General features: G+C 46.5%; 1 protein-coding gene and 1 pseudogene across 19 annotated transcripts in view; one reads left to right on the top strand and one right to left on the bottom strand.

Moving 5' to 3' along the window:
* The window catches only part of MYO9A (myosin IXA), a 445,773-nt gene that overhangs the window by 359,154 nt on the left and 68,315 nt on the right, over positions 1 to 18,304 (top strand). For all 19 annotated transcript variants that reach the window (XM_036347868.1, XM_036347858.1, XM_036347886.1 and 16 more), the window contains one exon: positions 9,694 to 9,836. In XM_036347868.1, the coding sequence (XP_036203761.1) occupies positions 9,694 to 9,836 (143 nt within the window). The remainder of the gene's footprint in view (positions 1 to 9,693; positions 9,837 to 18,304) is intronic.
* On the bottom strand, positions 17,932 to 18,044 carry LOC118660924 (annotated as a pseudogene).

Here is an 18,304-nt window from a genome sequence, read left to right as displayed (position 1 = left end):
ACCAGGCCGGCAGGGGAGGGCAGTTAGGGGCGACAGGCTGGCAGGGGAGGGCAGATAGGGGCAACCAGGCAGGCATGGGAGGGCAGTTAGGGCGACAGGTTGGCAGGGGAGGGCAGATAGGAGTGACCAGGCTGGCAGGGGAGGGCAGTTAGGGGCGACCAGGCCGGCAGGGGAGGGCAGTTAGGGGTGACCAGGCTGGCAGGGGAGGGCAGTTAGGGGTGACCAGGCCGGCAGGGGAGGGCAGTTAGGGGTGACCAGGCAGACAGGGGAGGGCAGTTAGGGGTGACAGGCTGGCAGGGGAGGGCAGATAGGGGCAACCAGGCAGGCAGGGGAGGGCAGTTAGGGGTGACCAGGCTGGTAAGGGAGGGCAGTTAGGGGTGACCAGGCAGACAGGCAGAGTGCTTAGGGGCAATCAGGCAGGCAGGTGAGTGGTTAGGAGCCACGAATCCAGATTGCGAGAGGGATGTCCGACTGCCGTTTAATCCCCTGAGAGGTCCTGGAGTGGAGAGGATGTAGACTGGGCTGAGGGATCCCTCCCCACACACACGCACACACACACGAATTTCATGCACCGGGCCTCTAGTCCATATATAAAAAATCCAGGGACAGAAACAACCAAACAACTGGTCGCCATGAGCTGGCATTGACTGGCAAGCGGGCTGAACTGCTGACCTCTCGGTCCCTCCACCTGACTCCCGTAGGTGGCGGTGGCTCCCTCCCGCCTCCCGCAGATGGTGGCGGCTCCCACCCGCCTCCAGTGAACCACTGCCGCCCACTGTAGCCAGCGAACCAGTCCAATCAGGGGGTGGGGCTGGCTAACCTCACAGCCCCTCCCCCTGCCAGCCTGCCCCTGATTGGACTCTCCCATCCTGATCAAGAGTGGGTTGCACAGAGCCTGGACCCTTCCTAGCAGACCCAGTCCTTGGGGTTGAGAATTCTAATGGCCCTGCCCAGAGAGTAGAGGCACCTGACAGACAGGGACAGGGATCACAGGCCTCCAGGGAGCACTGCAGAGTTGGTGAGGAGAGGAGAGGGCCTGCGGAGGGAGGAGGAGGTGAAGCCAGCAGATATCAGCCCAGAATCCAGCCCTTGCCCCCAGAGGCAGCGGGCCCTCAACCAGAACCCCAGCATGAATCGGAAGAGCCCGAGGGAGGCTTCAGGAAGCTCTACACAGAGCTGCGCGTTGAGAACGAGAGACTTTGTGAGGCCCTAACTGAGACCACGCAGCTGGCTGGCACAGCTCAAGGTGGAGCTGGAGCGTACCATGCAGAGGCAGGAGCGCTTTGCAGAGAGGCCAGCCCTCCTGAAGCTGCAGACATTTGAGCGCAGGGCCCTGGAGCACATGGCCGCTGAGCTGAAAGAGGAGCTGAAGGGCCTGTCCAACTTCCGGGCTGACAACCAGCACCTCAAGGACGAGAACACGGCCCTGATCTGCATCATCAGCAAACTGTCCAAGTGACCCCAGAGGACTTGCCCCTGCACCCGCATTTATACACCTGCTTCTGCCACACACACACTTTCCCCTGTGTGAACACAAGTGATAGGGCTACCGGGGAGTCTCTGAGAAGCCATAACCTTCGCTGGGGACCTCCAGGCTGGGAGGGGAGCACAGAGCCCCCAGGAGCCAAGGGAGCCATCTGAGGCCAGGATGGAGAGGGAAGGCTGAACCAGGTAGGGGGACCAAGGCTGCAGGCAGGACCAGGAAGGAACCGAGGACCAGGAAGTGCCAGGACCAGAGTGGCCACCTGGAGGTCCCCTCTCACATGCGCTGCCACCAGTCATCCCTCCTGCCCCTGAGCAGGAATCCGAGAATGTGCCAAGCATCCCGCTGGCCTGGGTGGGTGGGCCTGTATATAGGGTCCATGAGCAATAGGGAGGGATGTCTTGTATTTTTTGCTTCCCCCTCCCTGACTCTGGGGGAGAAGGTATTTTTGAGCGCCGCAGGGCAGTGGGCAGGGCTGTGAGCAGCGCAGGCTACCACACGTATAATTTCACGCACTGGGCCCCTAGTCCTATCTAATAAAAGAGAAACATGGTAATTAGCCGTACATCCGCTACCCTTCCCATTGGCTAATCACGGTGATATGCAAATTAACTGCCAGCCAAGATGGCGGCCGGCAGCCAGGCAGCTTAAAGCTAACATGAGGCTTGCTTGCTTCAGTGATGGAGGAAACCAACGTTCCCCGCCTACCTTGCTGGCCTCTGAGCTTGCAGTTTGAAACATTGTTACAAATATAGAAGCTAAACAAAACCCCAGAAACCTACTTTCAGCCAGCCGGGATCTCAGAGCTGGAGTTGATACAGTGTTTCGATTATAGAACCCAAACAAACCAGATACCTGCTTTCAGCAGCAGAGGCCTAAGAGCTGGAGCCAGAGCTAAAGCTGGCTCAGAATAAAAAAAAAAAAAAAAGGAGCAGTTGGGAGCTTCAGTCACCCACCAGCCTGAAAACAGCCCTCATCCCCTCACCCAGGCTGGCCAAGCACCCGGTGGGGACCCCCACCCTGATCCAGGACACCCTTCAGGGCAAACCAGCCAGCCCCCACCCATGCACCAGGCCTCTATCCTATATAGTAAAAGGGTAATATGCCTCCCAGCACCGGGATCAGCGGAGCCGCGAGGCCTCCCAGCACCGGGATCAGCATGACAGGGGGCAGCGCCCAAACCCCCTGATTGCCCTGTGGCTCTGTGTGTGACAGGGGGCGCGGCCATAACCTCCCTATCCACCCTGCTCTGTTCGTGACAGGGGAAGGCGCCCCAACCCCCTGATGAGCCCTACTCTGTGCCTGATAGGGGGGAGCTCCCCAACCTCCTGATCGCCCTGCGGCTCTGTGTGTGACAGGGTGCAGCTCCCCAACCCCCTCTGATCCGCCCTGCTCTGTGTGTGACCGGGGAGCTCCTCAACCCCCTGATCGGCCCTGCTCTGTGTGTGACAGGTGGGAGCTCCTCAACCCTCTGATGGGCCCTGCTCTGTGCGTGACAGGGGGTGGCGCCGCAACCTCCCCATCGACCCTGCCTTGAGTGTGACGGGGCAGTGCCCCAACCCCCCAATTGGCCCTACCCTGAGCGTGACTGAGGGTGGCATCGCAACCTCCTGATCCACCCTGCTCTGTGCATGACAGGGGGCGGCGCCCCAACTCCCCAATCAGCCCTGCTCTGAGGCCGACCAGGGGCTGCACCTAGGGATTGGGCCTGCCCTCTGCCACCCGGGAGCAGGCCTAAGCCAGCAGGTCGTTATCTCCTGAGGGGTCCCAGACTGCGAGAGGGCACAGGCTGGGCTGAGGGACCCCCCTTTCCCCCGAGTGCACAAATTTTTGTGCACCGGGCCTCTAGTCTATATATAAAAGCCTAAGCGACAGTTATGATCAGAATGATCGGTCAACCAGTCACTATGACGGGCACTGACCACACGGGGACAGATGCTCAATGCAGGAGCTGCCCCCTGGTGGTCAGTGCTCTCCCGCAGCCAACCTCCTGTGGCCAGTCAATGTCCTCTGGTCTCTCCCCACAATCTGCTGGCCTCCCGATTGGCCCAATGGGGGGATCGGCCAGCCCACCTCCCACAGCCCCTCCCCCTGGCCAGCCCCAGCTACGGTCCCTCACCCCTGGTTGGCTGCTCTGAAGGCCCATCCCCCCTCCTCCCACTGGTCAACTTCCCACAGCCCCTCCCCCTGACCAGCCCGGCCTTGATGGGCCCCAATTTGGGGCAGGGCTGGATGGCCAGCCTCTCATGGTCCCTCCCCCTGGCTTGCCGACCCCCATTGGCCCCAATTGCTGGCTAGGCCGAGGGACCCCACCCGTGCATGAATTCGTGCACCGGGCTTCTAGTGTCATTATAAAACAGAGACAAAAGTAATCTCTATTGTGTCTGAAAGTAGCTTTTCAACTGATAGTTGTACAGCAAGCACTGAGGGAAACCACATCAGAGAGGCTCAGCAGAGAGATTTCAAGAATATGAAACTTGATGGAGTACCCACTATGTTTGAACATGTTGAGAGGAGATATACACAAATGGGGAAACTATGGAGAAAAGTAAGCAAATATAGAATAACATTTATTAACTCTAGAAAAAAACAGGTTATTCAGGGAACTACGTTTTAGCTGTGAATATTATTTACATAAGGAAAATAGTGAAAATTAATTACTAAAAGAAAATACTGTATATTGATCTAACTAAAATTATGATATTCTATTGGCGGCACATCTGTGTTTGTGGAAGGTGTATAAATATGTGGTGGAACATGCTTAATCATTATCTGTGGCTATAAATATGATAGCAATGTAAGTACAATAATATTGATAGAATCAGTTAAATTAATTCAAAAGCATTGTCTTCAGGGAGTAGAAAAGGAATGCGAATGGCAGAAGATTGCTGTCATTTGTAATGAACCTTATAGAAAATTTCTCCTTATGCTATGTGGACATATAAGTTTAGTAAGAAGCTTTTTAAAAAGCACAAACAAAAGAAAAAAGATCATGGGCTTCAAAACCCATAGATAGACCTTATTTTACCTTCTAGCTTCATCAGCCCTCTGAGTTTCATTTGCTCATATGTAAAAGTAAGGATAATAATGATTATTTATCACAGTACATTTGACCCTTAAACATGGGTTTGATCTACTTGGGTCCACTTAATATGCACATTTTTTGCAATAAATACATATAGTACTGTAGATATTTTCTCATGATTTTCTTAACACTTTCCTCTAGCTTACTTTATTGTAATAATACAGTATATAATATATATAACAAAAATTATGTGTTAATTGACTGTTATCAGTAAGGCTTCCAGTCAACAGTGGGCTATTGGTAGGTAGTTAAGTTTTTGGGGAATTAAAAGTTACGCACGATTTTCATCTGCACATGGGGTGGGTGCCCCTAACACTCATATTTGTTGTTCAAGGGTCATCTGTAGTTGTGAAAATTACACATATCATGTGTAAAACATAATATTTGGCTTCTATTAGATGTTCAAAAAAATTTATTAACTCAGTGAATATATGAAGGAACAAACTAATGTACAAATAAGTCTCCTAGTTTGGGGTTAAGATAATTGATATATAGTCAGTAAATGTGAGCTGTTATTATCTCAAGGTGTTGCCTTGATATATATATATATATATATATATATATATAGAGAGAGAGAGAGAGAGAGAGAGAGAGAGAGAGAGAGAGAGAGAGCGCGCCAGGGTCTGTAACATCCAAAACGACCGAAGGCATGACCAAACACCAGGCAGGGTTGGGCGGGGTGGGGCCAGGCGGGCGTGGTGAGGTAGCCTCCGGCCTGGGCGCCCTGCTGCCTCAGTGGTTGACTCCAGCCGGGCCTGGGCCTCCCCTCTGTGGACCAGAGGCTCGTTTCCTGATACCATGTTCCCAGGATCTCTCAGACCCATTTGTGGAAGTCAGGAAACACTGCGTGTGGTCATCCTGCCCTGGGGACTCTAAGGGTTGACAGCAAGGGTGGGCTTCTGTGGGGTCCCCTCTGTTATGCAATCCAGGATCCCTACATCCTAATATTGACTCTGGCAGGACTTCGGCCGGTCCTCTGTGTATCTGAGGTCCCACTCCCATACCAACGCCCCTGAGTCTCTGAGACCCGGATGCAGAAATTGCCTGTTGTCGTCATCCCACCCTGGGGACTCCCAGGGCTTACACCGGGGGAGGGCCTTGGTGGTGTTGCCTCTGTTGTGATATACAGAGTCCCATAACTATTTCCTTGGGGTCCTCACCTTGACTCTGGCAGGACTTGGGCCGGTCCTCTACGTATCTGAGGTCCTGCTCCCTATACCAAAACCCCTGAGTCTCTGAGACCCGGATGCAGAAATTGCCTGTTGTCGTCATCCCACCCTTGGTAGGATGATTCTGTTCTAGGGTTCAGGGTCCCTCCCTCCTCTCTTATGTTCCTCACCTTGAGTTCTGGAAGGTCCTGGGATCCTCCCTCTATTGACCCAAGGCCGGACTCCTCAGATCAAGGCCTCACTGCCCTGAGTCCTCGGCAGGAAGTCAGTATACCTCACATCCGGTACCAAGCCCAGCAATTGCAAAGCCTGATGGCAGGGGCTGAGATGGATTCCATAGGGTCTTTTAGCCCTCCCTCTGATCCTTACTTTGACAGGGCATGGGGTCTCCTGTCCTCTATGAATCTGAGTCTGCAATCCTCAGACAAAGGGTCTGACTACTGGAGTTCCCTGAGGAGGTGGGGTAGGGGGAGGTGCAGCTTTCAACATAAAAACAGGAAGCCCAACTTTGGGAATTTAAATTACTGCCTCATTCACCTGATACTGTTAAACTCCAAATTTAGATACTATACCTACTATGATCACCCCCAAGATTTTAAACAAAGCTAAGATAACCAGTTGAGCCACTCTATTCATTAAAGACAGCCTAAAGGCTATGATTTCAACCTTGAAAACAGAAAGCTGGGGAGAGCCACATGGACAGTGGAAAAAGGGGGATGAGATGGAAAATTTCTCTGGTAGTAGCCAGAAGTGAATGGTTTTCAAGAGCAATCTATACTAGGGAAGCAGGATGATTCACATCTCCACAGAGACAGTCACATTACCTTGAAAAGATTTTAGGTAAATCTTATAAAAACTAGCTAATGGTGAAGGATGAGAAAGAACAGTGAACCACTGAAATGGGTGGGCTAGGGAAACAATTGGAGGAAGCATCATCTCCCTACCATATGACCCATCAGAATTGAACATTGAAAGTTTGAGAAGGCTTAGGAGTGCTAAAAAAATGCCCCCTTTCTCTTACCAAAGCATCTTGGCCTCCTCCCCCCCCCACCACCACCCTCCCCGTCGCCCCCCAAGGAAGTGTCAGGATGGTGCTTTATGATGTCTGAATTTCTCTCCCAGAGCTACTATTAGCTGGAGGGGAGGCTTCCTGATTCATTAAAGCCTAGAGGGTGTGGCTCCTCATTTTCCTAGAGAAAAACGTATGTTCAGGAGGTCTTGGATAGGGCCCTGGGAAATTTTGACATGGTGAAGATGACCAGGAAACCACAAAACTCCTAGCACAGTTATGTAACAACCAACCCCATTCACCAAAAGAAGGCAAAAGAGGAAGAAGCCCTGTTAACCCAGGTCCAGTGTCCAGGATGAAAGGACCATACCCAAACTTCTCCTCCGCTTTAGTGACATCTCCCCAAGACTCCCGGGTCTTGCCTGGCAGATTCCATCCGCAACCCAGCCTTTTTCTCATGAAGACTTTTTTCCCTTTCATCCCAGCCATTTCCCCACAAACCAATGTCCTTCTGTGCTCACTCTGTTGTCCTTCCAGGTACTAAAGACATTCATGGGGGTGAAAAGATGTCTTTAAGGGAGTTCAAGGAAAGGAGCCTTTCCAAAAATTCCTACCCCTTGAAGAAAAGCTATAAAGCCAACAATATGTGACCGTTATCACAGGCCAAATGAGGAACTGAATAAAAATGATCCAGAAAAAGACCAAGACGATGTAGAAAAATTCACCACCTTGAGTGATAACTTGGGCAGCCAGTAACTTCAGAGCAAGGCCAGAGACCTCAGAACTATCTATGAAGTCTCTGAAGTCTGACCCCAAGAAATGCTGACATTGTGGAAGCCAAATTTTACACCTACAGGATACACCAATAGTGATGATTAAAATAAAATTGATAAGTGGATCACTTCTAGTGTATGCATAATTTTCAGACAATTTTTATTGAATTTATTGGGATAACATCTATACTAATAAAAGGGTAATATGCTAATTAGACTGGGAGACCTTCCGGACAAAGCCATGGTGGCGGGGTGCCGGGGTCCAACCCCAGCAGGTCCAGGGGTTCCCAAAGGCGTAGACGGAGTCGGCGAAGAAGGATGGACACGGAGACAGTGTTCAGTTGATCAGTAGCCTAGCCAGGATCTCTAGCCAGGATCTCCAGCCAAGTTCTGGTCTGGATCTCCAGCGAAGTTCTGCTTAGGATCTCCAGCCAGGTTCTGTGTCCATGTTCTCTTGCTAGGTTCTCCAGCCAGGTTCTGTAGCCATGTTCCCTCACTAGGTTCTCCAGCCAGGTTCTGTCCAGGTTCTCCAGCCAGGTTCAGTCACCAGGTTCTAGTCAGGTTCTCTTGCCATGTTCTATAGTCAGGTTCAGTCCAGGATCTTTTGCCATGTTCTCTCCAGCGAAGTTCTTCTGTCTATAGGTTCTGTAGGTTCTGTCTTCTAAGTTCTGTGTGTAGGTTCTGTCTCCTATTGTCTTGTTACATCTGTATTTATACCAGTTGACTCCAATCCTATCAATCTCTATTCCAAAGGTTAGGGCGTTTCTTATCTCCATTCCAGGGAGTAAAGATTATGTAGCTTAAGCATGATTGTTCGTAGTTAAAGTGATTAATTACCCGCCTGGCACTTAGTTAAGAGATTTTATTCCCTCCCTAACTTCAGGGGAAAATCCCTACCTGGGGAAACAACCTTTCTCAGAGACCTTGGTTAAAACACATAGTGCCAAGAAGGTGAGCAAACATATTAAGAACAGTATGCCATATATGCCAGGTCCTTTGAAACAGCAAGGATGGACCGGCTCCCGGCAGCGGGGCTGAGGCAGAGGCGGTTAGGGGTGATCAGGCCAGGAGGGGAGGGCAGTTGGGGGTGATCAGGCCGCCGGGGGGGCAGTTGGGGGTGAGCAGGCTGGCAGGGGGGGCAGTTGGAGGCGATCAGGCAGGCAGGCAGGTGAGCAGTTAGGAGCCAGTGGTCCTGGATTGCGAGAGGGATGTCCGACTGCTGGTTTAGGGCCGAAACCAGTAGTTGGATATCCACTGAGGGGTCCCAGATTGGAGAGGGTACAGGCCGGGCTGAGGGACACCCCCCCCCCAACCCCCCACATGAATTTTGTGCACTAATTTATGTGATAAAAGAGTATGTCATTGCGAAGAATGAGGCAATATAGCATAGTAGGTGCGATTTGCAATTTTGTCACTCACTAGGTGTGCATCCTTGGGAAAGGTACCTACTGGTTAAGCTTTCAGTTTTTCACCTGTAAAATGGTTATAATAGTTTGAAAGTAAGCTTGTTGTAATAATTGTAACAAGTAATCCTATACAAGCACTTAGTACTGTGCCTGGAGCAAGATAACAACTCAAGTTAAGTGGTGGCTTTTTAAAATAATATTGATGACTCATGAATATAAAAGAGTAACATTAAATCCTTTGTTACATAATGGTAAGAGGAAAGATTCAAAATTGTATCTGTATCATGATTACAAGATGTGAAAATAGATATGCATATGGATAAATACTGGAAGGAAATTACCCCCAAAATGTAAACTAATATGTTTTAGAGTGATGGCATATCAGTGATTTTTTTAAAGTATTTTCATTCTTGTTAAGTTATCTATACATTAAATCCTAGCTAGAAGAAGGACAAGAATGAAGAGATAATCACTTTAAGAATTAGAAAACCTGAGTTGGAATCCTAGTTCCACTGCTTTGTAGCCATTTATTTTAGGAAATTATTTAATGTCTAGGTCTTATTATTTCTGTATTCTAGGTGCGGAAAATATTTACCTTTCAGATAAAATTTAAATGTGAAATTAAAAATTAAGTATGATTAAATTTACATGTGAATATGAAATGAACTAAGGTATACTTACAGTATTGCTTAAAATGGTTACAAATATTATCACTGGAACTGGCTGATTTCCATTTTGACCTTTATTTTATTTTATTTTTCTAAATAGACCTCAGAAAGCGAGGATGAGATTCTGGGCCAAAGGGAAACAAGGGGAGAAGAAGACCACCAGAGTGAAACCTGCCACCCAGTCGGAGGTTTTACCGCTCGTGGCTGGCTCAGATATGATTCCAGTGCATCAGTTTCCAGATGGTAAAAATGGACAAAGGGGGAGATTGTCTTTGTAATTCCTATTTACTCTTTCTGAAAGTTTGCTATTTTTCTAATATTGTAACGGCAATCCTGTTGGCTACATTTTCTACTGAGATAGGACCAGGATTATGAAATCCTTCCTTAACTAAAAGATAATTATGTGGTACAAAATGGTGAAGCAACAACTACTTTAAGAATGATTGAATCTTTGGTTAGCCTCATTTTTTTAAAGTGTTAAAATTTAGTCCTCATACACTCACAAATATATATTATTAGTAAAAATAATAGCAGCTCATATTTGAGTGCTTACTATGTATAAAGCACTGTACTAAGCATGTATGCATTAAATCAGTTGATCCTCACAACTTTTTGAGGTAATATGATTATTATTCCTAATTTAAAGATGAGAAAACAGGCACAGAGAAGTTATTTGCTTATATACATATAGTAATTGGCAAAGCTGAAATTTGAATGTAGGCAGTCTAGCACCAGAGACCACATTCTTAACCACCATGGTGCATATTAAGTAACTACCATATGTCAGTGCCTGGAATTTTATAATGGTAGCTGTTATTTTAACTTTTTGGACATCAATCATAAAATATTTGAAAGTACCCAACAGTTAGTGCATCTGTTGAGAGCACTGGCTTTTTTTAATGATAGAATTACTAACTCTAAGGATTTCAGTAACCCCTCTATTAGATTACCCCATTCTTCCCTTTGCTTAAGCATGTTTTTTGTTTTTTTTAATAAATCTTTATTGTTCAGATTATTACAATTGTTCCCCTTTTTCCCCCCATAGCTCCCCTCCACCCGGTTCCCACCCCACCTTCTGCCCTTAACCCCCACCACTGTCCTCGTCCATAGGTGTACAATTTTTAAGAAGGATCTTCAATTAAAGTGAACAAACATTAAGCACGTTGTTCTCAGTTAAAAGGTGCATAGATTAAGGGCATGGCTTTAGGGGTGTCCATTGGGACTCAGCTATAAAGGGATTAAGTAAAAGTCTTATTTTTTAGCCTATCCCTTTTCCTTCAGACCACTTGAATTTTACTTTTCTTTTTTTTTCTTTTTCTTTTTTTAAAAAAATTAAATCTTTATTGTTCAGATTATTACATTTGTTCCTCTTTTTTCCCCCCATAACTCCCCTCCTCCCAGTTCCCGCCCCACCCTCCGCCCTCACTCCCCACCCACTGTCCTCATCCATAGGTGCACGATTTTTGTCCAGTCTCTTCCCGCATCTCCCACACCCCTTTCCCCACCAAGAATAGTCAGTCCATTCCCTTTCTATGCTCCTGATTTGATTCTATTCACCAGTTTATTCTGTTCATCAGATTTTTTTATTCACTTGATTTTTAGATTCACTTGTTGATAGATACGTATTTGTTGTCACTTCGTTGTTCATAATTTTTATCTTTACCTTTTTTTTCTTCTTCCTCCTCTTAAAGAATACCCTTCAGCATTTCATATAATACTGGTTTGGCGGTGATGAACTCCTTTAGCTTTTTCTTATCTGTGAAGCTCTTTATCTGACCTTCAATTCTAAATGATAGCTTTGCTGGGTAAAGTAATCTTGGTTGTAGGTTCTTGGCATTCATCACTTTGAATATTTCTTGCCACTCCCTTCTGGCCTGCATAGTTTCTGTTGAGAAATCCACTGACAATCGTATGGGTACTCCCTTGTAGGTAACTAACTGTTTTTTTCTTGGTGCTTTTAAGATTCTCTCCTTGTCTTTTGCCCTTGGCATTTTAATTATGATGTGTCTTGGTGTGGTCCTCTTTGGATTCCTTTTGTTTGAGGTTCTCTGTGCTTCCTGGACTTGTAAGTTTATTTCTTTCACCAGGTAGGGAAAGTTTTCTGTCATTTCTTCAAATAGGTTTTCAATATCTTGCTCTCTCTCTTCTTCTGGCATCCCTATAATTTGGATGTTGGTATGCTTGAAGTTGTCGCAGAGGCTCCTTACTCTACCTTTATATTTTTGGATTCTTTTTTCCTTTTGTTTTTCTGGTTAGGTTATTTTTGCTTCGTCGTATTTCAAATCATTGACTTGATTCTTGGGATCCTCTAGTCTGCTGTTGGATCTCTGTATATTATTCTTTATTTCAGTCAGTGTATACTTAATTTCTAGCTGGTCCTTTTTCATATCCTTGATTGTCTCACTATATTTCTCGGAGGTTTCTAGAAGATTCTTAAGTAACCTTATAACCGTGGTTTTGAACTCTACATCCAGTAGTTTGCTTTCCTCCATTTCTTTCATTTATGACCTGTTTCTTTGTCTCCGCATTTTGGTTGCTTCCCTGTGTTGATAGAGTGGCTCTGTGTGCTAGGTGTCCTATAGGGCCCAGTGGCTCAGCCTCCCTAATTACCTGAGGTGGACACTCATGGTTCACCCCTTTGTGGGCTGTGTGCATAGTCTTGTTGTAGTTAAGCTTTGATTGCTGTTGGTATCACTGGGAGAATTTCTGTACTGGAGACACCCTTAAGGGGCAGGACTTGCTTCAGTGGGGCTTTGGCGCTCACTGAATCTGCCCCCTAAGTGTGTCTCTTATGGATGTGAAGAGTTGTAATCTGGACGGTCTCACTCTGACCACTGGGTCTCCAAGGAGGTGCAAAGTCAGCCATTGCCTGAGACCACCCTGCAGGAGCTACAGAGGGATCTCCAGATTCTTCCCCTTTGTTTGGGGTTTGTCGGTGCCCAGATGAGGTGCAGCTGTGAAGCAATGCAGGCTGATGATGAGCCTTAGGCCTTTTTTGAAGCTCTGGGGTTCTCTGACCCAGCTGCAGTTTGACAGGTTTTTAGGCAGAGAAAGGCCAGGCCATTGGTATGAAAAAGCCTCTGCACACAGCTTGGGTGGGGTTGTAAATTGGGTGGGGCAGGGTCTCAGGGAATCACCATGGCAGAGCAAACAGCAATGGTTGCCTGTCGGCCCACTCCGGATAGGTCCCTGGGTCTCTGTGTCCTGCGGCTCCGTGCAGGAACAATGACTGCTGCAAGCACCTCTGTGAGAAAGCCGCCCTCACATTCCGGCCCAATGCCAGACAGTCTAGTTTCTCTCTGTATGAGTCTGAGTTCAGAGCAGTCGGGAGCTTGTCTCCCTCCCGATTGACAAAGACAACAGCGTACCCAGCTGCCAGCCCCTTTCGCGCACACCTCCGGACCTCCACTCTTCCACACCTCTGCACCTCCTATCGGACTCAATGCACTTTTCTCTTTCCTTCTAATTATAGAATTTCCACTCAGCCAGCCTTCCCATGGTTCCGGATGCTGTTCATTTTGTCTTTCAGTTGTAGTTTTATTTTTATTTTTTATTTTTTTTAATTAAATCTTTATTGTTCAGATTATTACATTTGTTCCTCTTTTTTCCCCCCCATAACTCCCCTCCTCCCAGTTCCCACCCCACCCTCCGCCCTCACTCCCCACCCACTGTCCTCATCCATAGGTGCATGATTTTTGTCCAGTCTCTTCCCGCATCTCCCACACCCCTTTCCCCCCCAAGAATAGTCAGTCCATTCCCTTTCTATGTCCCTGATTCTATTATAATCAACAGTTCATTCTGTTCATCAGATTATTTATTCACTTGATTCTTAGATTCACTTGTTGATAGATGCATATTTGTTGTTCATAATTTGTATCTTTACCTTTTTCTTCCTCTTCCTCTTCTTAAAGGATACCTTTCAGCATTTCATATAATCCTGGTTTGGTGGTGATGAACTCCTTTAGCTTTTCCTTATCTGTGAAGCTCTTTATCTGACCTTCAATTCTGAATGATAGCTTTGCTGGATAAAGTAATCTTGGTTGTAGGTTCTTGGTATTCATCACTTTGAATATTTCTTGCCACTCCCTTCTGGCCTGCAAAGTTTCTGTTGAGAAATCAGCTGACAGTCGTATGGGTATTCCCTTGTAGGTAACTGAGTTTCTTTCTCTTGCTGTTTTTAAGATTCTCTCTTTGTCTTTTGCTCTTGGCATTTTAATTATGATGTGTCTTGGTGTGGTCCTCTTTGGATTCCTTTTGTTTGGGGTTCTCCGCGCTTCTTGGACCTGTAAGTCCATTTCTTTCACCAGGTGGGGGAAGTTTTCTGTCATTATTTCTTCAAATAGGTTTTCAATATCTTGCTCTCTCTCATCTTCTGGCACCCCTATAATTCTGATGTTGGTACGCTTGAAGCTGTCCCAGAGGCTCCTTACACTATCCTCGCATTTTTGGATTCTTTTTTCATTCCGCCCCTCCGGTTGGGTGTTTTTTGCTTCCTCGCATTTCAAATCATTGACTTGATTCTTGTGCTACTCTGGTCTGCTGTCCGGAGTCTGTATAATATTCGTTATTTCAGTCCGTGTATGCTTAATTTCTAGTTGGTTCCCCAACATAACATCGAGGGTCTCATTAGTTTTCTTGTAGATCTCATTAAGTTTATCGGCGGCTTCTAAACAGTTCTTGAGAGACCTTAAAAGTGTGGTTCTGAACTCCATATCTTCCATTGACAATTTTGTCCTGTTTCTTTGTCTCCGCATTTTGTTATGCTTTCTTGGTGCACCCCCTAGTGGTCTTTGTGCACAGTCTTGTAGTTAAGCCTTGATTGTTGTAGCTAATACCAGGGAGGGTTTGACCTCCAGGCCAAGTGGCTGTGAGAATCAGTGAGAGAACTTCTGTCCTCTAGGGAGGTGCTAATCTAGCCTTTGCCTGAGGCTATCCGGCAAATGCCTCTGTGCAGGGCTTGGGTGGGGCGGGTCTTACAGGATCAACAGGGTGGGCCGGAGAGAGCAGTTATGGCGGCTCTCAGTCCTGTCCCCAGGGGCTCTGCCTCTCTGAGTCCCAGCGACCGCTGCAAATCTCGGAGAGAAAGCTGCACTCGCTCTGACTGAAGCCAGACAGTCCCGCTTCTCCCGTTTGAGTCTGGGTCCCTAAAGACTCGCCCGGACCTGGAGCTCAGAGTCTGCGACTCCCTCCCGATTGAAAACGCCAACCGCGCCCTCCGCCGCCAGCCCGCTCCTCGCACTCCGCACCTCAGAATTTGACTTCAGCACTGCGCCTCCTCTGAGTGTCCGTATGCGTTTCTCTTTCCTCCTAGTTGTAGGACTTCCACTCAGCCAGCGTTCCTGTGGTTCTGGGTGATGTCCTTCCGTCTTTTAGTTTCACTTTTGAAGTAGTTGTTCAAGGCAACAAACTCCGGCGTTAACTTATGCCGCCATCTTGGTTCTCCTGTTCTGTCTCAGTTGTAGTTTTAATGTGGTTGTGTGCGGCAGCAAGTTCAGGTGTGTACCTATGCCTCCATCTTGGTTGTCTCTGCTTAAGCATGTTTTAAATTACTATATGTAAAGAGGTCAGCTATCTTCAGTAGGGATATATATCAAAGATGAGTATGCACTGGGTAAAATACCAGTATTGAATAAATGGAAAGAAGTCCTAGAAAGAAAGTTATTATCTCTTAAAGAAAGATACAACAGAAGCAATTACAATAAATAAATAAAACTGTTAATATATATGATAAAGGGACAAGGAGGACAGATCATTAAGCTCCACATAGGGCCCTAGCTGGTTTGGCTCAGTGGATAGCATGTCAGCCTGCAGACCAAAGGGTCCCAGCTTCAATTCTGGTCAAGGGCACGTTCTTTGGTTGCAGGCTTCTTCCAGGCCTGGGCCCTGGTCAGGGCATGTGCAGGAGTCAACCAATCAATATGTTTCTCTCTATCTTTCCCTCTCTCTACCACTTTCTCTAAAGATCAATGGAAAAATATCCTCAGGTGAATATTAACAAAAACAAAAAAGTTCCACATAGTCCACATAGTCCACTGTGTGTCAGACAGACTGACAAGGATAAAACCAATAATGAATTAAGTGAATACTACAAGTTTAGTTTGGAAGATTAGTTCCTTTCTATTACATTACTAACAGGAACAGTTTCATATATCTTATCTGGTTTATAGAAATCATTCTAAATTTTTCATTTTTCACAGTTATTTCCTCTGTTACTAATTCCCAAAAAGGAAGATTAAAACTCTTTAATTGGAGCATATATTATTAACAGTATTGTCTATTTGCTCCATAAGGATATGTGTATAAAATTTAAGATTGTAGCTTTTTATTTTGAATACTAGAGTCCTGATGAACGAAATCCGTACAAGGGATTTGGCCCTGCCGCTGCAGCGGCTACCTCTGCCTCGCCCCCCGCCACCATGGCTTCATCTGGAAGGACGTCAGTCTAATTAGCATATTATGCTTTTATTATTATAGACTAGAGGCCCAGTGCACGGGGGTGGGGGTTGTCCCTCTGCCCAGCCTGCACTCTCTCCAATCTGGGACCCCTCAAGGGATATCATCCCTCTCACAACCCAGGACTGCTGGCTCCCAACCGCTCACCTGCCTGCCTGCCTGATTGCCCCTAACCACTCTCCTGCCAGCCTGATCGATGCCTAACTGCTCCCCTGCTGGCCCAATTGCCACTACCTGCCCTCCCCTGCCAGCCTGCTCGTCCCTAACTGTCCTCCCCTGCACGCCTGGTTGCCCCTAACTGCCCTGCCGGCCCGGTCACCCCTAACTGCCCTCCCTGCCGGCCTGGTCGCCCCTAACTGCCCTCCCCAGCAGGTCTGGTCACCCCTAACTGCCCTCCCCAGCAGTTCTGGTTGCCCCAAACTGCTCTCCCCTGCAGGTCTGGTCACCCCTAATTGCTCTCTGTTGCAGGCCTGGTTTCCCCTAACTGCCCTCCTCTGCCAGCCTGGTTACCCCTAACTGCCCTCCCCTGCTGGCCTGATCGCCCACAACTGCCCTCCCTTTCAGGCCTGGTCCCTCCCAACTGCCCTTTCCTGGCAGCCTGATCACCCACAACTTCCCTTTCCTACCGGCCATCTTGTGTCCACATGGGGGTGGCCATCTTGTGAGTTGGAGTGATGGTCAATTTGCATATTACGCTTTTATTAGATAGGATATTTTTATTGATTTCAGAGAGGAAGGGAGAGAGAAATAGGAACATCAATGATGAATCATTGATTGGCTGCCTACTGCTCGCCCCACACTGGGGATGGAGGCTGCAACCTGGGCATGTGCCCTGACTAGGAATTGTACTGTGACCTCCTAGTTCATAGGTTGACACTCAACCACTGAGCCATGATGGCCGGGCAAGATTGTAGCTTTTTAAATATCTTTGGGTAGAAGTTTATTAAGGTAGCCCTTATTTTTAATGGTGAAATAGGATTATAAACACTTACTTTAGTAATTATTATTTCTTTTATTATAAGAAAGATCATTAACTTTATTAAATGGAATACTTATATATCTAGGTTATATAATGGAATTAAAATCAGTTGATATTTGTATATACTCGTATCCTATATCTTTGTAATTTTTATTCTGGCATCATATCTGAGATTGGGTTAGTTACACTTCTGCCTGAGGTGGAATTGGCATTTTTTTCCAATATCAGAATGAGCTTTTTTTTGTTAATCCTCACCCAAGGATATATTTTTCCCATTGATTTTTAGAGATAGTGGAAGGGAGGGGAGAGACAGAGAGAGGAACATCGATGAGAGAGAGGCACATCAATTGGTTGCCTCCTACACACACACCAACTGGGGTCAAGGTGAGAGCCTGCAACCGAGGTAAGTGCCCTTGATCAGAATCAAAACCATGACCTCTCAGTCCATGGGTCAATGCTCTAACCATTGAGCAAACCGGCTAGGGCCAGAATTAGCTTTTAGATGGGATGAGGATATATCATTGGAGAGAGGGTAAGGTGAATACATGTGAGGAAACAAACAAATATGTGAAATGAGAAGGGGCCAATATTCTTAGAAGCTCCGGGTAGGGTTTTAGAAATCCACTGTAGTTCTAGATTGTAATGAACTCCACGGAATCCAGTTTTTTTGGTGTAAACAATTGTAGAGAAAATCTGTTATGTTTTCTAATATATAATATTATATTATATATATAACAAAGCCAAGTTCATTCCAGGAATTCTCTGGGAAATTCAGACAGTTATGTGGAAGATATATAAGAAAATCCCAAATACAAAAGAGATCGAAGTAGAACCAAGTTCAGATATTATTACTGAAGCATTCATGGCTTTAGCCCCTAGTTGAAGCATATATTATTAGCAGTCTTCATTGTGTATTTGCTTCATAAGGATATGTGTATAAAAGTTAAGATTGTAGCTTTTTATTAAACTGATAAGAACAGATACTACACTTGATCTTAGCCAAAAGGCCGAGAAGCGATAAGATTGTAGCTTTTTAATTATCGTTAGGCAGAAATAATAATAATCAAACTTCACTTGTTTGTTCGAGTTTTATAGAGCTGGATGTTCTTTCAAATAAATACAGTAAAATTATGACTGGGTTAACAGCATTTAACATGCTAGTGTGATTTTTGTACTCTTCTTTCTTTTCCTTGGCACTGGCTTCAGTTCTATAAGATACTTCCATTCAGGTTTTGAGTATCAGACCTTAGGAAGACAGGATAGATAGCATTTTTATTGA

This window comes from Myotis myotis, unplaced genomic scaffold (assembly GCF_014108235.1).
Source record: "Myotis myotis isolate mMyoMyo1 unplaced genomic scaffold, mMyoMyo1.p scaffold_m19_p_1, whole genome shotgun sequence".
NCBI classification, from domain to species: domain Eukaryota; kingdom Metazoa; phylum Chordata; class Mammalia; order Chiroptera; family Vespertilionidae; genus Myotis; species Myotis myotis.
The sequence above is the reverse complement of the archived record's forward strand: the minus strand, read 5'-3'. Positions and strand labels throughout refer to the sequence as shown.